Raw genomic sequence first — 19,240 nt, 5'->3', positions numbered from 1 at the left:
AGGTGGGAGTTGAGAGAGGTGGGGAATGAAGACCCAAGGAGGCTGCTCTACTGAACACATGGAGAGGACTCCAGGACGAAGGGCTGCGTGTCAGCATCCAGCCCCCTCCCTCCTCTGCTCAGGCCTGGCACAGGGCCCGGGACCTAGGCCAGCTGCCCTCCCAGAGCCGACTCCACCCTCTCTGTTCAAAGGCATCACACTCACCAGCACACTGACCGGCACACTGTTTACTCACAGACTGCTCAACTCAAGTTCTAGGAGCTCTGGATACGATACGGTGGACAATCGATGGGAAAGGAAGTGTTGTGATTCTGTGATGGCCTCTGACATGCCAGTCAGACTGGCAACAATCTCCAGTTACTCAAACACTAACCCAGTGTTGCTGGGTATTTGTAGACGTGACCAGAGTTCCTCGTTCAACGAGTCAAAGGCCTTTCAAGCAGAGCTGAGGCTTCCTCGAGAAGTTCTGCCTGAAGAGAGCAGCTTCACCCACTGCTGGGGAGGCCTGTCCTGTCCTTCCTGATGGATTTCCCACCTCCAGCCGGATCACAGCATCATGGATGCTGATTCCTTGCAATAAATCTCTCAGCATATCTGCTACCGCTTCCACGTCTTTCCTCGGCCCCTGACTGATACAGATGGTGTAATTCATTCAGCACACAATGAGCAGGGAAACAGAGCGAACCACCATGTCTGCGGCCAGGAGAAGGAAGAGGATAAGACGCCACCTGCCCACTCAAGGAGCTCAAAGAACGTGGCGTCACCCACCACAAGGGGAGTCGGAGCTGCAGTGAGGCGTGGTGGCATACACAGGTGTGGCTCATGCACCCACGAGGCTACCGGCGAAAAACTAATCCTGCCGCCACGGCTAGCAAGCCAGGCACCTACCAACTAAAGGGCTCATGATTTATCAGAAGATTCAGCTGTACACCTAAAACTAACACAGCATTGTAAATCAACTACAGTCCAATAGAAAATAGAAAGTTTTAAAATGGAGGCATGCATGCTCAGTCACTTCAGTTGTGTCCGACTCTGCACCACCCTATGGGACCATAAACCGCTGGCGTCCCCTGCCCGTGGGGTCTCCCAGGTAAGAACACTGGAGCGGGCTGCCACGCCCTGCTCCAGGGGACATTCTTGACTCAGGGATTGAACCCATGTCTCTTACGTCTCCTGCACTGGCAGGCAGGTTCCTTACCATGAGCGCAACCTGAGAAGCCTTAAAAAGGAAGCTCTGACTGCCTCCCTCCCAGCCATCTCTCAGCCCAGTCCAGGCACCAGTAAAGAGCGGCCGGGGAGCTCCCGGAGGAGGAGCAAGCAACAAAACAGGCAAGGGCCCCGTACGGTTTTCTGAAAGAATACATACAGCTACATAATTTTAAAAAGCTAAGAGGAAAAAATGAATAAAATCCCCATGATACAGGATAGTACTCTGCACACAGTATGAAGTCAACACACATTTGCTGATGTGACTAGGACAGGCCAAAGCCGAGAGGGCAGTGTCATAATCGGGGCACAGCTAACTAATGGTTAGAGAGCTGTTCTATTAAACGCTGCCGACTCTCCGTTACGCTGCCTCTGAATTTTACAGTTTCGAAGCTTCTAGTCTTGCCAGTGCTACCTCCATGGTTTCAGAAACACAACATCTCTTCACCTGGAAGATCAGGGTAAACGTCGAGCTGCAGACACAGAGACATTAGGCAGACTTAGAAGGACAGTCAATTCCATTCGCTGTGACCCTGCATCCTACACCTGCTTTCTTCCCTGTGTGTGCTCTGGGCGGAGGCGTCTCCAAGTACTCAGGACGACTGGAGGCGGCGGCTCTACAAGCGCTGCCTGCACCAGCTCTTCAGCCTTCTTAGAAGGGAAAGCGGCGTTTCAAAGCTACGGCGTTTCAAAGCTACGTCGTAAACACCTTTGATTCTCCAACGCTTCAGAAGTAACCTGCACGAACTACTCCTTTATCCGCTTTAAACCGCTTTAAACCGACACAGCATGACACCAGGACGAGGTTATGCACTCGCACCTCAGCGCAAGGTCTAATCACTTAGCACGCTCTCAAGTTAGTTTCCAGTTCTCAAAAGCACAGGCTCGGGCGGTTCAACGCTGTGATAACCACTCACCACTGCATCCAGGAACTCAATCCGCTTCTTCAGGTCTTCTTTCGTGTCACAGAACTGCCTGAAGAGAAGTCTTCCGATCGGCTGCTTGTCACAGAGGCTGCTGTAATCCTTCTCTGGGTGGAGAGAAGACAGCAAACGCACATGCTTTTCTGAACCTCACTACTTTTACCTGATACAAGACACGTCAGAAACAGAATCCGCAGTATTACTATTGAAACCACAGTTCTGTTTACTAATTCACACTGGGTTATCATGAATATTTGATAAAGTGCCAAAGGCAGCTAGAAGAATGCATGAAGAGAGAAAGGTGTGTGGAGACAGACTGGGAGTTCCCTGCTCCCCATACAAAGGAAAGGGGGGTTTCCCGGGGAACCGAGGGGCAGGAAAGAGCGCTGGGTGGGTCCTTCCACTACACCACCCACTCCGTGTGTTAGGCACAAATTAAACGCATGTGAAATACACCACATGAATATACTGCGTTAGATCTTTGAAAACTTGTTTTGATACATTTCTATTCTTTCCCAAGTTAACAAATATATTTTTAATGATTTTTCAACTGTTTTTTTTTTCCCTCTCTGGTAGGATAATATATTGTATACCTTACCTTACCCCAAATATTATCTTGAGAACAAGGCACTAAAATTTGGCGAAAGTTGTCACGAGGGCTATAAGGCAAAATCGTATGTTCAAAATAGGTTTCTTTAAACTTCAGCAAGAAAATCAGTTGCTCTTTTAGCAGTGGCCCTGAACTTGAGCATAATTATGTTCAGATATTCCTATGGCTCAGATGGTAAAGAATGTGCCTGCAATGCAGGAGATCTGGGTTCAGTCTCTGGGTCAGGAAAATCCCCTGGAGAAGGGTATGGCAACCCACTCCAGTATTCTTGCCTAGAGAATCCCATAGACAGAGGAACCTGGCAGGCTACAGTCCATGGGGTCCCAAAAAGTCAGACACAACTGAGCAACTAACACTTTCACTTTTCTTTCACATTCCTAAACCAACTATAAAGGTGAAGAATTAAGTGAAATTCATGAAAACAAGGTCCTAACAAATCCCTCAACTAAAAGGTTTATTAATGCCAAGTATAAGTAGGAACGAAATCCTATTTAGATCACTGAGTCTGCACGTGGGGAATTCAGCCAAGGATATAAAACCATGTTTGCCATGGCACAACTGCTTGTTTCAACAAATGTCAGCAGCAGTTTGGCAAAAATTTTGCCACCCACTTTATCCAACTGGGCTACATTTTATTTAGGGATACTCACTAACTATGTTTAAAAAACATAGGACATAAGATGGTTAAAGGGGTATGTTTTTAAGTTGAGAGGTTTTTTGTTTTTGTTTGTGGCTGTACCTCGCAGCAGGTGGAACTTCTTTGACTGGGGGACCAGGCTTCCAGCCCTCGCCGCCTGCAGTGGAAGCATGGAGTCTTAACCACTGGACAGCCAGGGAAGTCCAAAGCTGAGAGCTGTAAACTCTCTGCCCCCACACTCGGAGGTTCATAGAACTTCCCGGTTTCTAGCGGGGTCGCAGATGGAGCACAGGTGTGCCAGCCTTCTCACCCAGGCTCCTGCTGAAAGGACCAAAGACAAAACCACAACAGAAAGGATGAAGCCTGACATGGAAAAAAGAATACAGGTGTCCTCGGGAGTTAAGACACCTGAGGATTGCATGGGCTTCCCACGTGGCTCAGTGGTAAAGAAACCACCTGCAATGCAAGAGACACGGGTTTGATCCCTCAGTCAGGAAGATGCCCTGGAGGAGGAAATAGCAACCCATTCCAGTATTCTCACTTGGGAAATGCCCAGGAGAGAGAAGCCTGATGGGCTACAGTCCATGGGGTTGTACAGAGTCAGACACAGCCGGAAGAGAGAACGCCAACAGCACAGGACTGGTAAAGAAACCACGAGGTGAATCTGCAGAGACAAGGAAGCTGGCCCAGGTGGCTGGATCCCAGGAGCCCCGCCAAGGCCTGAACACAACTGCAGTCCTGAGACTTCTTCAGGCTGGAGCCACTTTGCAGAATGTGGGTCTCTGCCAAGAGGGATGCTGAGACCCCGAGGAGGCAGAGCCCAGCTGGAGGAACTACATGCTCCGCTGGCAAAGTGAAGCAACGCTGTCTGTGGCCCCCGGAACACAGGCTCCGTGCGGACGGAACCTCACTGACCCACCCACCTTCCAGAACCCCATGCAAGTGAGGGGTGCCCAGAAAAGCAGAACTACATGGCCACAGAGGAAGCCCCTCTCTTAAATTAGACATACATTAAATTTTATAATTAAGCATACATTAAGTTTTATAATTAAATATACATTAAATTTTCCCAGGCTGAAGATTAAAGGCTCCAATAAATGTTAAACATGACAAAAGAAGGTTGAGACATCTCAGAGGCGTTCCCAGCAGTTAAGGAGAAACAATACCTCTGAGAAAGAATAAAAAATTAACCACAAAATGTAAGATCCAGAGGGACACAGTAAGCAGTAAAAATTACTTGAGGAGCTGTAGTAACAGAAGAAGAAGAAATCAAAGAGGACAAAATGGAAACCAAAAAGGATAACTAGTGGGTACAATCTAGAAAGAGCAAAAAACAAATAAATAAACTAGAAAAATCAATAGCTCTATCAAAATATTTGGAAGGCTCCTCGGCAGAGTGTGATGTTCAGTTCAGAACATTTTCTTCTTTCTGGCTCCAGCCACAGTTTCTAGATCATATGGAATACACATTACCTACAATGCTATACTACTGTACCAGATTTTAATTTGTTAGAACAATCTATGGACCAAGATACACAGAAGGCAGACCCCACAAGCAGTTCAGAGCGGCTGAAAGAGGACACGCAGGGAGGCCAATGTGGAGGCAAATGAAGCTTCAAGGAGGAAAAGAAAAGAAAAGATCAGAGCCTCAAAAGGCCTAGATGCCACCCCAAGGAGTCTCCTTGTGTCCTGGAAGGAGTGGAGATAATTTCCTCCTCTCGCCGTGTGCCAGGGCACCTGCAAGTCCTCTCCGTGTACCATCGCTTTTGACCTTCACAGTTACACTGACAAGTGGGGCATTCTGAAGACAGCAGAGACCTATGGGACACGCCCGAGGGCCATCTGGAAGGACCCGGGCCGTGGGCGGGGAGAGGGGCAGCGAGCTGGGGCCGGGGGGCCAGCCAGCGCAAGAGCAGTGGTGACCTGCGGGAGGCGGCAAGCACAGGAGGAAAGGGCCAGTTTCTCCCGACAAACGCGTCTCAGGAGGCAACTGGTTTCAGGTCCGCGTCCCTCAGTGCCGAGGAGGCAACGACAGGAAGGGCACAAGGACCGCGCCGGGGATGCGGAGGAAACCGTGGGCTCAGAGCAGCCAGCCCTGAGCTGCAGCAAGATCTGCATCGTGTAGGCAGCACAGGGCGGACAGACGTCCTTCTTGGACACACGTACAATCTCCAAACTAGCATCACTGAACTTTACACTTCAAAACGGTTAAAATGGTCACTTCTGTTATGTTTACTTTACCACAATTAAAAATGACTTGTACATGAGTAACTCTGGCCACCTGATGTGAAGAAGTAACTCATTTGAAAAGACCCTGATGCTGGGAAAGATTGAAGGCAGGAGAAAGGGACGACAGAGGATGAGATGGTTGGATGGCATCACCACCTCAGTGGACATGAGTTTGAGTAATCTCTGGGAGTTGGTGATGGACAGGGAAGCCTGGCATGCTGCAGTCCATGGGGTCGAGAAAGAGTCAGACACAACTGAGCGACTGACTGAACTATAGCCGTATTATTCATAACAGACAAAAAATGGAAAACAACTCAGTATCTATGAAATGATGAATGGATAAAGAATAATATGTACAGTGGAAGAGTATTTGACAACAAAAAGGAGGTAAGTACTGATCCATGCTACACAGTGCAGGAACTCTGGCAAGATGAGGTTAAGTGAAAAGAAGCCAGTCACAGGAGCCCACACAGTACATGGTTCCGGTCTGTATGAAATCCATCTACATGAAATTTCCAGGATCAGCAAATCCACAGATACAGAAGTGGATGAGTGCCTTTGGCTGGAAGTGGGGGGAGGGAATTGGGAGTAGCTACCAGTGGGTACGGGGTCTCTTTCCAGTAATGAATATGTTGTAAAACTAAAAAAACTGACTGTGGTAATGGCTGCACAATTCTGTGACTATATTAAAAACCACTGAATTATACACTTTAAATAGGTGAATTGTAGGGCATGCTAATTATATCTCCAAAAAATTGCTATTTTTAAAACATAATGAGAAAAAAATGTAATGAGGCTAATTAACAAGGTTGGATAGGTTTTTTTAGGGGAAAAATACTCTGACTTTATGCTATCTGAAGTTAATTTTGCTAGTTAAAATATTTAAACTTTCTTAAAAAGGAACTATAATGGTACTAAAGAAAAAACAGATTTTTAAAAAATTATCTTGGGAAAAAAAAATTATCTTGGAGTATAGGTGTCTTCCCTAAATACAACAAAAAGTTCAGAGGCTAAGAAGAAAAATATTGATATAGTTCCTACATAAAAAATTAAAATATCCATATTGAAAAAATACTGCAAGTCAAAAGGCAAGAGCAGAAATAGAAAATGTATTCACATTGAATATAAAAGGATAACTCATTTCAGATATAAAGAACTCTTACAAATGAATTAGAAGAAAAGAAAACTGAAAAAACCCAAGAAAACGGCTCAACTTCATCCATAATTAAAATGAGACCATTTTTCAAATTACAACTTGACATGAATCTAAGCAAACTTCGGAAGACAGTGAAGGCCAGGGAACCTGGCGTGTTGCAGTCCATGGGGTCACAAAGAGTCGAATATGAATAAGCAACTGAACACCAACAAAAAGATGAAAAATGGTAACCATGAGTGTTCGCAAAGTCACAGGCAAGGGTAAGGTGACACAGACTTTGCAGCAGGCAATGTGGGAATGTCAGCATTTTGCATGCACATCCTGTGAACTGGAAATCACGTGTGTAAGCAAACACAGTGATGACCGCCCTTATGCACGGCTCTACACATGGCTTGCTCTATACACGACTTCTTACGCTCACGTCAGGACCTGTAGCTAACTCTCACTCTCACAGCTGTAGAGTCATCCGTGACACTGACGGAGCTTATTGTTTATCTGACCACTCCTTTCCTGAAGTTCCCATCAATAATTCCTGTCCACACACACAGAGATCCGTCTGGAAGGAGAAAGAAACGGTTACCAGCGTCCCCTTCTAGAGGGGATGAGCACTGCACTTCTCTTCAGCTCTATTGAGAACAATGGGCCTATATTACATCTTAAAGAATGTTCTTAATTTATTTTTATTTATTTATTTGGTCATGCCACACAGCTTGTGGGATCTTAGTTCCCTGACCAGGGATTGAACCCAGGCCCACAGCAGTGAAAGGGTGGAGTCCTAACCACTGGACTACCAGGGAATTCCCAAGATCTTTTTAATGAAAAAGTCAATAGCCATACACTTTATAATGTTTATAATGCACATTAGAAAACCTATGCGATTTTTTCCTGTGAAGAATCCTGATGGTATAAGGAGAATCTATTATAGAGGATTTGAAGCAAACAAGAGACTCAAGAAAAAAATAACATCCAACAAAGGGAAACAGCACATGCTAGACTCGGCCTCCAGAGAAGCGGGCGTGTCTCTGTACTCACCGATGGACTGGCGAAGCTCGCTGCACTGGCTGATGGGCGGCAGTCTCAGCATCTCCCTCCATTTCCTACTACGACCACTTTTTTTGCTAATCCCTCCTAAAAAACAACAACAAAAAAGTACTTCTGTAACATTCAGAACTATGCGTTTCTAACAGCTACTTACTTCCACTCACGTGTTCCCTGGGTCGGGAAGATCCCCTGGAGGAGGGCATGGCAACCCACTCCAGTATCCTTGCCTGGAGAATCCCATGGACAGAGGAGCCTGGTGTGCTATAGTCCATGGGACTGCAAAGAGTCAAATGCGACTGAAGTGATGGAGTGCGTGCGCGCGCACACACACACACACACACACACACACAGTGAAAAATGGTGTGAAACAAAACCAGGTCATGCAAAGGTGGAGGGTGCTCGTTGGGCTAAGATGGGACCAGGAGAGGCCCCCCTGGGTCACGTGTGGGCAGAGACCTCGGAGGCGAGGATGCAAGCCTCTGAAAGGCCTAGGAGGACTGTCCCTAGCAAGACAAGAATGGTAGGCAGAGCAATTAGATAACAGTTAAAAAGATGTTTTCATTTATTATTTGGCTGTGCCAGGTCCTAGCTGCAGCCTGCAGGCTTCTCTCCAGTTGCAGCGCCCAGGCTGCAGCCAGCAGGCTCAGCAGTTGAGGGACAGGGGCTTACTTGCCCCGAAGCATCTGGGATGGTAGTTCCCCAAGCAAGGATCAAACCCCCGTGCCCTGCAGTGGAAGGCAGATTCCTGATCACTAGACAACCAGGGAAGTCCCTTTCATCTTTATTCTTGATAACCTTCCTTCCTCTGAAGTTTCAGCTGTGTGAACGGACAACAGGCACTCCCATTGTCTTCTTGGGGCAGGGGTAAAAACTGTGCTATTTGAGTACAACTGAGTACTCCAGAGCAAGAAGAGTGAACACACACTGACCCCCGACAGCATGAATGCATTTCAAAACCATCCCGAGGAAAGGAGAGTGAGTGTAAGTTGCTCAGTTGTGTCTAACTCTTCGCGACCCCATGGGCTATACAGTCCATGGAATTCTCCAGGAAGAATACTGGAGCGGGTAACCTTTCCCTTCTCCAGGGGATCCTCCCAACCCAGGGAGTGAACCCAGGCCTCCCACACTGCAGCCAGATTCTTTACCAGCTGAGCCACAAGGGAAGCCCAAGAATACTGGAGTGGGTAGCCTATCCCTTCTCCAGTGGATCTTCCCAACCCAGGAATCAAACTGGGGTCTCCTGCATTGCAGGCGGATTCTTTACCAACTGAGCTATCAGGGAAGCCAAAGGAAGTTGGACACAAGAGAATTCAGACAGTATAATTCCAGATATAAATTTCAAAAATAGCTGAAACTAATTTATAGGTATATAAATCAGAATAAGAGTTACCTATGGGTAGGGGCCTGGCGTGCTGTAGTCCACAGGGTCACAAAGAGTCAGACACGACTGAGCGACTGAACGACGACGATGATGATGAGGAAGGTAGGCTGATAATGGTTTTTTTAAATATTTTTTATTGGAATATAATTGCTTTACAATGTTGTGTCAGTTTCTGCTGTACATCATGAATCAGCCACGTTGCATACATACATCCCCGCCCTCGTGAACCTCCCTTCCACCCCCCCCCCACTCCACCCCTCCAGGATGTCACAGAGCGCTGAGCTCAGCACCCTGACAGAGGAGTGGATAAAGATGATGTGGTACATACATGCAATGGAGTATTACTCAGCCAAGAAAAGGAGTGCAATTGGGTCATCTGTAGCAATGCAGATGAGCCTAACGCCTGTCATAGAGTGAAGTGAGTCAGAAAAGAAAGCAATCCACTGTTCTTATTCAGTTACTCAGTCATGTCTGACTCTTTGTGACCCCATGGACTACAGCACGCCAGGCTTCCCTGTCCTTCACTATCTCCCGGAGTTTGCTCAGACTCATGTCCACTGAGTCAGTGATGCCATCCAACTATCTCATCCTCCGCCACTCACTTCTCTTCTTGCCCTGTCTTTCCCATTATCAGGGTCTTTTCCAATGATAGGCTCTTCACATTAACACATGTATATGCAATCTAGAAAAATGACACTGATGAACCCATTTGCAGGGCAGGAACAGAGGCAAAGATTTAGAGAATGAACTCGTGGACACAGTGCAGGAAGGAGAGAAGAGAAACTGAGAGACTAGCATTGACTTATGTGCACTATCGTGTGTGAAACAGCTAGGGGAAGCCGCTGTGCACCACTGTCTTTTGACAAGTGTCTTTCTCCATCTGTTTTTCACCTATACGCATCTCTATATTTAAGATGGGTTTCCTGTAGACAACACAGAGTTGGGTCTTGTTTTTTCATACACTCTGACCACCTCTTAGTCAGTACACTTAGACCACTCACATGGAAAGTGATCACTGACATAGTTGGATTACCATCTACAATATTACTCTTTTCTATTTCTTGCCCTTGTTCTTTGTTCTTATTGTCTTCCATTTTTTTTGCCTTTCACAGTTATAATTGATCATATTATGAAACAATTTTCTCATCTTTCTTAGTATATAAATTATACTTCTCTTTAAATTGTTTTTAGTGGTTGTCTTAGAGTTCATAATTTATATTTATGACTAATCCAAGTCCACTCTCAAATAACACTATGCCACTTCACAGGCAGTAAAATTACCTTATTTTAAAAAAAAAAACTGCAAAGATTGAGGGCAGGAGGAGAAGGGGATGACAGAGGATGAGATGGTTGGATGGCATCACCAACTCGATGGACATGGGTTTGGGTAGACTCTGGGAGTTGGTGATGGACAGGGAGGCCTGGCGTGCTGTGGTTCATGGGGTTGCAGAGTCGGACACGACTGAGCAACTGAACTGAACTAAACCGGGGGTTGGTGACAGACAGGGAAGCCTGGTGTGCTGCAATCCCTGGGGTCGCAAAGACTCGGACATGACTGAGCAACTGAACTGAACTGGAAAGTATTTCTTTTTCATTTTTGAGGGATATTTTCATAAGAAATTCTGTGCAGTTTCTCAGAAGTCAGATGCAATTCATATCTTTCATCCTCTAGAAGTAAGGTGTTCTTCTCTCGGGCTTCTTTCTGGTTTTGTCTTTACCTTTGAATTCCATACCTTTGGGGTTTTTTGCTTCTTCATAGTTACCATCTTATTTTTATATGTTTGGTGTGATTTCCATATCTTTGAATGTGACTTGCCTAGGTGTAGTTTTGGGGGACATTTATCCTATTTGGTGTTTTCTGAGCTTCCTGGATTTGTGGCTTGATGTCTGACAGTAGTTTGGGGGAAATTTTCAGTCATTTTCAAATATCTCTTCCACTTCTGTTTCTTCCCCTTCTGGTCTTCCCTTATATGCATGTTACAATTTTGTAGCTGTCTCATAGTTCCTGGGTGTTCTGATATCTATTCAGTTTTTTTTTTCTCCTTTTCAGTTTCAGAAGTTTCTACTATCACATCCTGAACCTCAGTCTTTCCTCAGCCCTGTTCAGTCTATAAATGAGCCCACAAAAGCATTCTTCAGTTCTTTAAAAAAAAAGAAATTACTTAATTTTTGGCTGTCCTGGTAATTCCAACGTTCCTACTTTTACTCAGACCGTGAAGTCATGAAGAAGGTGGAGAAGGCCGACATGCTCAACATGAACTTTAACAGAATCACGCTAGCTGGTGCATTGAGAACAGACCACAGGGTCAGAAAGGCAGAAGTGAGCCGAAGCAGCAGCAACTGCAGTCTTCCAGGCGGAGGTGGCGAGAGGTCAGGGTCGACTGTATTTTGAAGAGAGACATGAAAATGATTGTCCAGTGACTGGGGATGGTGTATAAGGATCAAGGCAATTCTAGGATTTGGGGCCTGAGCTTCAACTGAGATGCTGAAAGAAAAAAAATGGGGCAGGAGAATTAAGATTCTAGTTCTGACTTTTTTTTTGTGCACTGAGGTCTAGGAGCAGCGATGCCAAGTGGGCAGGTGGACAATCGATCTGCAGATCCGTACCCTGAGGCTGCTGCGACCGATCACCGTGGGCTGCGTGACTCAGACAACAAGCACCCATTGCTCAGGGCTCTGAGGGTGGGGATTCCGAGATGAAGGTGCCAGCAGATCTGGTGCCTGGTTTATATACGGCTGTCCTCATTCCGGCCTCACACGGCCTTTCCTCGGTACATGCTCTCTGTTTATAAGGGTGTTAATCATCAAAAGCCCCCCATTACAACCTCATCCAAACACAGTTACCCCGAAAGTGCCCTGCCTCCAAATCCCTTCCCAGTGGGCCCGAGTGTCAGTAGGTGAGTTTGGGGTGGGGGTAGGGAGCAAGCGCTGCATCCACAGCAGCAGGCTGGAGACACACGTGTTGGAGAACCCTGACGGCCACCCACCCTGAGTGTGGAAGATGACACTGAAACAGAACAGAAAACCAAGACATTTTCCAACAAGGCAAAACTTGCCTTTTTGAAAAAATTTATTTATTTGGCTGCATGAGGTCTTAGTTACGGCATGTGGGGTCTTCAGTTGCGAGAGGTGAACTCTCAGTCGTGGCATGTAGGATCCAGTTCCCTGAAACCTGGGCCCCCTGCATTGGGAGTTTGGAGTCTTGGCCACAGGACACCAGGGAAATCCCAAGGGAAAAACTCACTTTCTCTCACGGTACCAGCTCCAGAGGGCCTCCCAGGTGGTTCAGTGATAAAGAATCTGCCTCTGAATGTGGAGACTCGGGTTAGATCCCTGGTTCGGGAAGATCCCCTGGAGACAAAAATGGCAACCCACTCCAGTATTCTTGCCTGGAGAATTCCATGGGGAGAGGAGCTGGCGGGGTGCAGTCCATGGCGTTACAGAGTCAGACACAACTGAGTGACTGAGTGCGCACACACCCATTTCAGAGGAATCACACAGAACAGTGAACTTATTGTCACCCGAGGAAATTTCCCCAAACGTCGTGGACCATTCATCAGCTCAGTGAGGCTGGGGTTCGGGAGGAGGCCTTGTTAAACAGGGGAACTGATCTCATCTCATGCTGTGTCTTCATGACAACTGTTTGGAGCCAAGGCAGCTACCCCGCCTACTGGAAGCACTGACTGTGGTCCCAAACCATGGAGCCCTACACCCAGGTCTTGCCTTTCAAGCAGCAGATCTGCCCTAGGTTCCAGTGAATGAAAATGACGTGGAGTTAGATGAAGTGCATCTTAGGTCCTGATGACCACAGCCAATAATCAAAGTTTCATGCCAGAGAAAATGTGTGTATTTTTCCTTGTCAGAAATTAGTGGGAATTTCACATTAATGTGAATATGGTCTGCATTGTTTTTATTTTTTTTCCATTTATTTTTATTAGTTGGAGGTTAATTACTTTACAATATTGTAGTGGTTTTTGTCATACATTGACATGAATTAGCCATGGATTTACATGTATTCCCCATCCCGATCCCCCCTCCCACCTCCCTCTCCACCCGATCCCTCTGGGTCTTCCCAGTGCACCAGGCCCGAGCACTTGTCTCATGCATCCAGCCTGGGCTGGTGATCTGTTTCACCCTAGATAATATACATGTTTCAATGCTGTTCTCTCGAAATATCCCACCCTCGCCTTCTCCCACAGAGTCCAAAATTCTGTTCTGTACATCTGTGTCTCTTTTTCTGTTTTGCATATAGGGTTATCGTTACCATCTTTCTAAATTCCATATATACGTGTTAGTATACTGTATTGGTCTTTATCTTTCTGGCTTACTTCACTCTGTATAATGGGCTCCAGTTTCATCCATCTCATTAGAACTGATTCAAATGAATTCTTTTTAATGGCTGAGTAATATTCCATGGTGTATATGTACCACAGCTTCCTTATCCATTCGTCTGTTGATGGGTATCTAGGTTGCTTCCATGTCCTGGCTATTATAAACAGTGGTGCGATGAACATTGGGGAGCATGTGTCTCTCTCAGATCTGGTTTCCTCAGTGTGTATGCCCAGAAGTGGGATTGCTGGGTCATATGGCAGTTCTAATTCCAGTTTTTTAAGAAATCTCCACACTGTTCTCCATAGCGGTTGTACTAGTTTGCATTCCCACCAACAGTGTAAGAGGGTTCCCTTTTTTCCACACCCTCTCCAGCATTTATTGCTTGTAGACTTTTGGATAGCAGCCATCCTGACTGGCGTGTAATGGTACCTCACTGTGCTTTTGATTTGCATTTCTCTGATAATGAGTGATGCTAAGCCTCTTTTCATGTGTAAAAATATGGAACGCTTCATGAATTTGTGTGTCATCCTTGCGCAGGGGCCATGCTAATCTTCTCTGTATCGTTCCAATTTTAGTATATGTGCTGCCGAAGCGAGCACTGCATTGTTTTTAGTATAAGAAACCTAACAGGAAACTATTTTTAAAAATCAATAGCAATATGAGTAATAGAACATTAATTAAAATGGAGGCTATCACCATATGAGTTTCAGCTTAACTCTGTGATATTCCTCTGCCAGGCTGGTCTTTCTGTTTTGCAGTTTAAAGTAAATATTATAAGGCACTGAGCTCCTATTCAGTGTCAGGGGAGAGGAGACTCACCAGGAGCAGACGCTTTCATCAAGTCCTGTCGTGGACTTGATGGGTCAGCCTGGCAGGCACACGGAGACCCAGAAACTATTTAAAGGACTTGCTAGTGTTTGTTTTGCGCACGAAGTTCCCCAAGAATATTCTCCCCTTTCATTGCGGCTTCACTCAATCAACCTGAAATACTATGTCGGACACTTTGTAGTTTTTGATGGTTAATGGACTGAAATCTTTTGTGATTTAAACATTTTAATTCAGCTGATTTGTTCCCATCTCTGTTGTTTTGTATGTCCGTCACTTATGAGCTTAAGATCCAATATCCTGTAAGTCAGAAATTATTTGTTTATTGGTGGTGTCTGCTTTGGCAATGAAATTTGGGCTGAAGGTTGGCAGATGATATCACAGTTAGAAACAGCATTTTTGTTTTTAAGGAACAGGAATTAAAAAAAAAAATTTTTAACTTATTTGGCTACGCCGGGTCTTAGTTGCAGCATGTAGGATCTAGTTCCCTGACCAGAGATCCGACCCCAGGCCCCCTGCATCAAGAGTATGGAGTCTTAGCCACTGGACCACACAGAAGTCCCATGGAAAATGGCATTCTGTTGGGGAGATCTGGTTATAATCAGAGACCCAGGAGGCTTCGGAGGCCCTGCTCTCTCACTGACGTCCCACGTCCCGCCTGCCACCAGGTCCCGTTACTTCTGCCCCCAAATCCTCTAGCATCTCTCCTTGTCCTGTCGTCCCTTTTGTCCAGACTCAGCATTTCTCAGGTGAACTGACTTCCCTTGCCTTCAGTCTCTCTCTCTCACGCTACACCAACATGATCTTACCGAACACAAAGCTGGCCGTGAAGCCCCTCCGCAGTTGGTGGTTTCTAGCCTCTGCTCTCCGGAACTCTCCTCTGTACCACCTGTGTGGACGCCACACGGCTCCCCGAGCACGACCGGCTTCTTCCGCCCTTTGCACCCTGTGTCCTGCTCTTCTCTGGCTGCAGGGCTCCTTCCTCTCTGTTCGTCTGGGAAACTCCTGTTATCCTTCTAGGGTCAGCTCGCCATGGTCTCCTCCTCTGTGAAGCCTTCTCTGTGTTCCCAGGCAGAGTGGGTCCCTTCACTTGTTTAAACCGCTCTGGCCACGTCCTCCTTGTCACATTGTCCTACATGTCAATTATTGTCACGCCTACCCCTTCACCAGCCTGTGAGCTCCAAAGAACAGGAACAATCTTTATATTTCTCACACTTCAGTTCAGTTCAGTCGCTCAGTCGTGTCCGACTCTTTGCGACCCCATGAACCACAGCACGCCAGGCCTCCCTGTCCATCACCAACTCCTGGAGTTTACCCAAACCCATGTCCATTGAGTCGGTGATGCCATCCAACCATCTCATCCTCTGTCATCCCCTTCTCTTCCTGCCCTCAATCTTTCCCAGCATCAGGGTCTTTTCCAATGAGTCAGTTCTTCGTGTCAGGTGGCCAAAGTATTGGAGTTTCAGCTTCAGCATCAGTCCTTCCAATGAACACCCAGGACTGATCTCCTGTTAGGATGGACTGGTTGATCTCCTTGCAGTCCAAGGGACTCTCAAGAATCTTTTCCAACACCACAGTTCAAAAGCATCAATTCTTCGGCACTCAGCTTTCTTTACAGTCCAACTCTCACATCCATACATAACCACTGGAAAAACCATAGCCTTGACTAGATGGACCTTTGTTGACAAAGTAATGTCTCTGCTTTTTAATATGCTCTCTAGGTTGGTCATAACTTTCCTTCCAAGGAGTAAGCATCTTTTAATTTCATGGCTGCAATCACCATCTGCAGTGATTTTTGAGCCCCCCAAAATAAAATCAGCCATTGTTTCCAGTTTCCCCATCTATTTGCCATGAAGTGATGGGACTGATGCCATGATCTTCGTTTTCTGAATGTTGAGCTTTAAGCCAGCTTTTTCACTTTCCTCTTTCACTTTCATCAAGAGGCTCTTTAGTTCTTCTCCACTTTCTGCCATAAGGGTGGTGTCATCTGCATATCTGAGGTTACTTCTATTTCTCCTGGCAATCTTGATTCCAGCTTGTGCTTCCTCCAGCCCAGCGTTTCTCATGATGTACTCTGCATATAAGTTAAATAAGCAGGGTGACAATATATAGCCTTGACATACTCCTTTTCCTATTTGGAACCAGTCTGTTGTTCCATGTCCAGTTCTAACTGTTGCTTCCTGATCTGCATACAGGTTTCTCAAGAGGCAGGTCAGGTGGTCTGGTATTCCCATCTCTTTCAGAATTTTCCACAGTTTATTGTGATCCACACAGTCAAAGGCTTTGGCATAGTCAATAAAGCAGAAATAGATGTTTTTCCGGAACTCCCTTGTTTTTTTGATGATCCAGCAGATGTTGTCTCACACTTGGTAGACACCAAGACATACAGTCGGTGTTAGAGAATTATATTTTTAAAATCTAAGGTACCAGAATTTATTAGATTGCTAATGGTAATTTATACCAACAGAAAATAGTTTAGCTTACAAATTAATACTCATTTGGAGGACTTTACTTCTTCAGTACTTTTTTTTTAACTTTAGAAAAATATTTTTTCATTTGTGAAGGAAACAGTTTATTTCACAACCTGCGTTTCTCCTCATCCAATACTGCAGCAACATTATCAGTGTTTTCTAGAACTGTGCTGTCCAGAAGGGGAAGTGTTCGTTCAGATTCTATTTAGTATAACAGTGAGAATTTTTTTGAATGAGTTAGTTGATTATATTCAGATTTGTTTCATCTGAAACATGGATCCCTCTTTTTTGGATAACAGAATATGACTTCGATGCTTTATGCACAAAAGTAAAAACACTGAAAAACGTCACCTGGGCTAAAATTGGACATTCCCACTCATGTGGTACATTCAGTGAGAAACGGAAGGGAAACAGTTTCCACAGGTGGGAAGCAACACTGCTGTCCTGGTGAGAAACCGGAAGGGCCACCACCTCAGAGTTAAGGTGAATGTTAACACCCCTGACATGTCTGCTGGTCCCAAACGTCAAACAGGACACTCCTGAACTTCTACGGCTCCAGAAACCTGAGCGCCATAGAACATTAGAACTCCCATCTCTGCATTCTGTCAAAGGAGAGCATTTAAAAGCCACTCCCCAGCTCCTCAAATGCAGACAGAACACAGAATCAACTGGCAGGAAGACCCACAACAAGGTTCTATGGTTCAGGGCAGTCAGAGGGCTGCAGGGTCTCTGGCCTGGAAGAGGACCTTTCCCTAATGACCAGGAATGGGCAGCGATCACCGTGCAGGGATACTGGAAAGGGGAAAAAGCCCTGACCATGCCAGTGGCGATGACAGAAAGGCCTGGAACCCAGGAAGTGTGCCAACATGACACAAGACAGTGATCATTTCAGGGGAGGGGACAGTTCAGGCAGAGAAGAAACAGCCACCTGATCTGAACAAGACAAGCCTTAGTACTGGGGAACTGGAAACACATGATTGCTACCCGTTCTATAGAACTGTGCTTAATTTAACCAGAAAGTAACCTGTCTGAAGCCTTAGCTCATCTAAGAGCAGTACACTAATCAAAGTTCTACTAAGTAAGAGACTGATAAATAAGTTTAGACGTGGAAGACTGGATGCAGAAGCTCATCAGTTTCTGGTCCCAGATCTTTCATTTCTCTTCCAGAGATGACTGACATCCCGTTAATCAGAGTGCCTTCAGTCTTAAGTTAGGACACTAACTTTGCCTGTCACCTCTTTAAAAGCAAATTTTCTGCCGAGTTCATGGTTTACTTACACTACCAACCACAGTCTCTAGCACAAAATAAAATAGTCAATAAATTCCTGATGAAGGAATGGGAGAAAAAAGACGAGATGGATTAAGCATTCGACTCAAGAAGCTAGAAACAAATCAAAATCGAAATAACATAAGCAGAAATCAGTAAAACAGAAGGCAAACATACAACAGCATATGAAACCAAAAGCTGATTCACTGAAAAGACTAATAAAATAAAAAAATCTTTTGCAAGTCTAATTAAAAATGACAGGCATACACAAATAATACTCCGAATTAAAAAGATCACAATTGTAATCATAAACTAGTATGAAAATGTTACAAATAAAATTTATGCCAAATCAGTTTGAAAACATAGACAAAAACTTTTTTTAGAAAATATAGATTACCAAACATAACTCAATAAGAAACAAGAATCTTGAGTATCAGAATAACTATTAAAAAAAACTAAACAGATAATAAAAAGAACCAACGCCAGCCCTTCTTCCAGAGAAGGGAAAAGGCATCAAACTCAGGCATGTTCACAAGCAAAGCTAACCAGGCCTTTAAGGACCATTTTTTGGAAGATCATGCTGCTGACAGGGTGTGTGTCTTTAACCTTCACGGTGACCTCTGACACTTGCTCACCTGGCCGCCCTGGTCTCCGCCAAGGCAAGCAGGCTCTGTTGCAGTGTGTGGCTCCTCCTTGTGGCTCCTGGGCTTCTCTTGAGTTGCAGCGCACGGGCTGAATAGTTGCAGCATGGAAGCTGAGCTTGCGTGGCAGGTAGGCTCCCAACCAGGGATCAAACCCATGTCCCCTGCATTGGAAGGTGGATTCTTAACCACTGGACCACTAGGGTATTATGAGAACATTCTATATTTTTTTTTCCTTTAAAAACAAAACTTTTACCAGATATGATTTGCACAATAATATGCACTAATCTTAAGAATATTGCTTGATGAATTTCTACAAATGTATGTGTGCATGTAATCACCACCCGGATCAATAAGCAGGGTGTGCTCATTGTCCCCCAAAGCTCCCACCTGCCTCTTCTGTGTCAGCCCCTCCTCTTCCTCCAGGCAATCACCACTCACACTGTGATGACCACAAATTAATCAATTTCTCTTCAAGCTCAGGATATCATCGAGGACTGCAGTTTCTCCTGCTCCTTCCC

The 19,240-nt window shown here is 45.5% G+C and overlaps 1 protein-coding gene and 1 non-coding gene across 9 annotated transcripts in view; both read right to left on the bottom strand.

The window, feature by feature from the left end:
• GRK4 (G protein-coupled receptor kinase 4) overlaps nt 1–19,240 on the bottom strand; it is a 59,656-nt gene that overhangs the window by 34,960 nt on the left and 5,456 nt on the right. For 4 of the 8 annotated variants that reach the window (XM_070462572.1, XM_070462575.1, XM_070462573.1 and 1 more), the window contains 2 exons: nt 7,794–7,889; nt 2,124–2,236 (listed from right to left, as the gene is read on the bottom strand). In XM_070462572.1, the coding sequence (XP_070318673.1) occupies nt 2,124–2,236; nt 7,794–7,889 (209 nt within the window). Of the gene's footprint in view, nt 1–2,123; nt 2,237–3,478; nt 3,698–7,793; nt 7,890–19,240 lie in introns of those variants that run through there. The other 4 variants (XM_070462577.1, XM_070462576.1, XM_070462574.1 and 1 more) reach the window with 3 other exon arrangements.
• On the bottom strand, nt 14,008–14,114 carry LOC139033426 (U6 spliceosomal RNA). The gene has a single exon (XR_011486001.1). It is a non-coding gene; the product is annotated as a U6 spliceosomal RNA (small nuclear RNA).

This window comes from Odocoileus virginianus, unplaced genomic scaffold (genome assembly GCF_023699985.2).
Source record: "Odocoileus virginianus isolate 20LAN1187 ecotype Illinois unplaced genomic scaffold, Ovbor_1.2 Unplaced_Scaffold_5, whole genome shotgun sequence".
Taxonomy (NCBI): Eukaryota; Metazoa; Chordata; class Mammalia; order Artiodactyla; family Cervidae; genus Odocoileus; species Odocoileus virginianus.
Note: the sequence above shows the minus strand (reverse complement) of the source record. Positions and strands in the feature narration are given on the sequence as shown.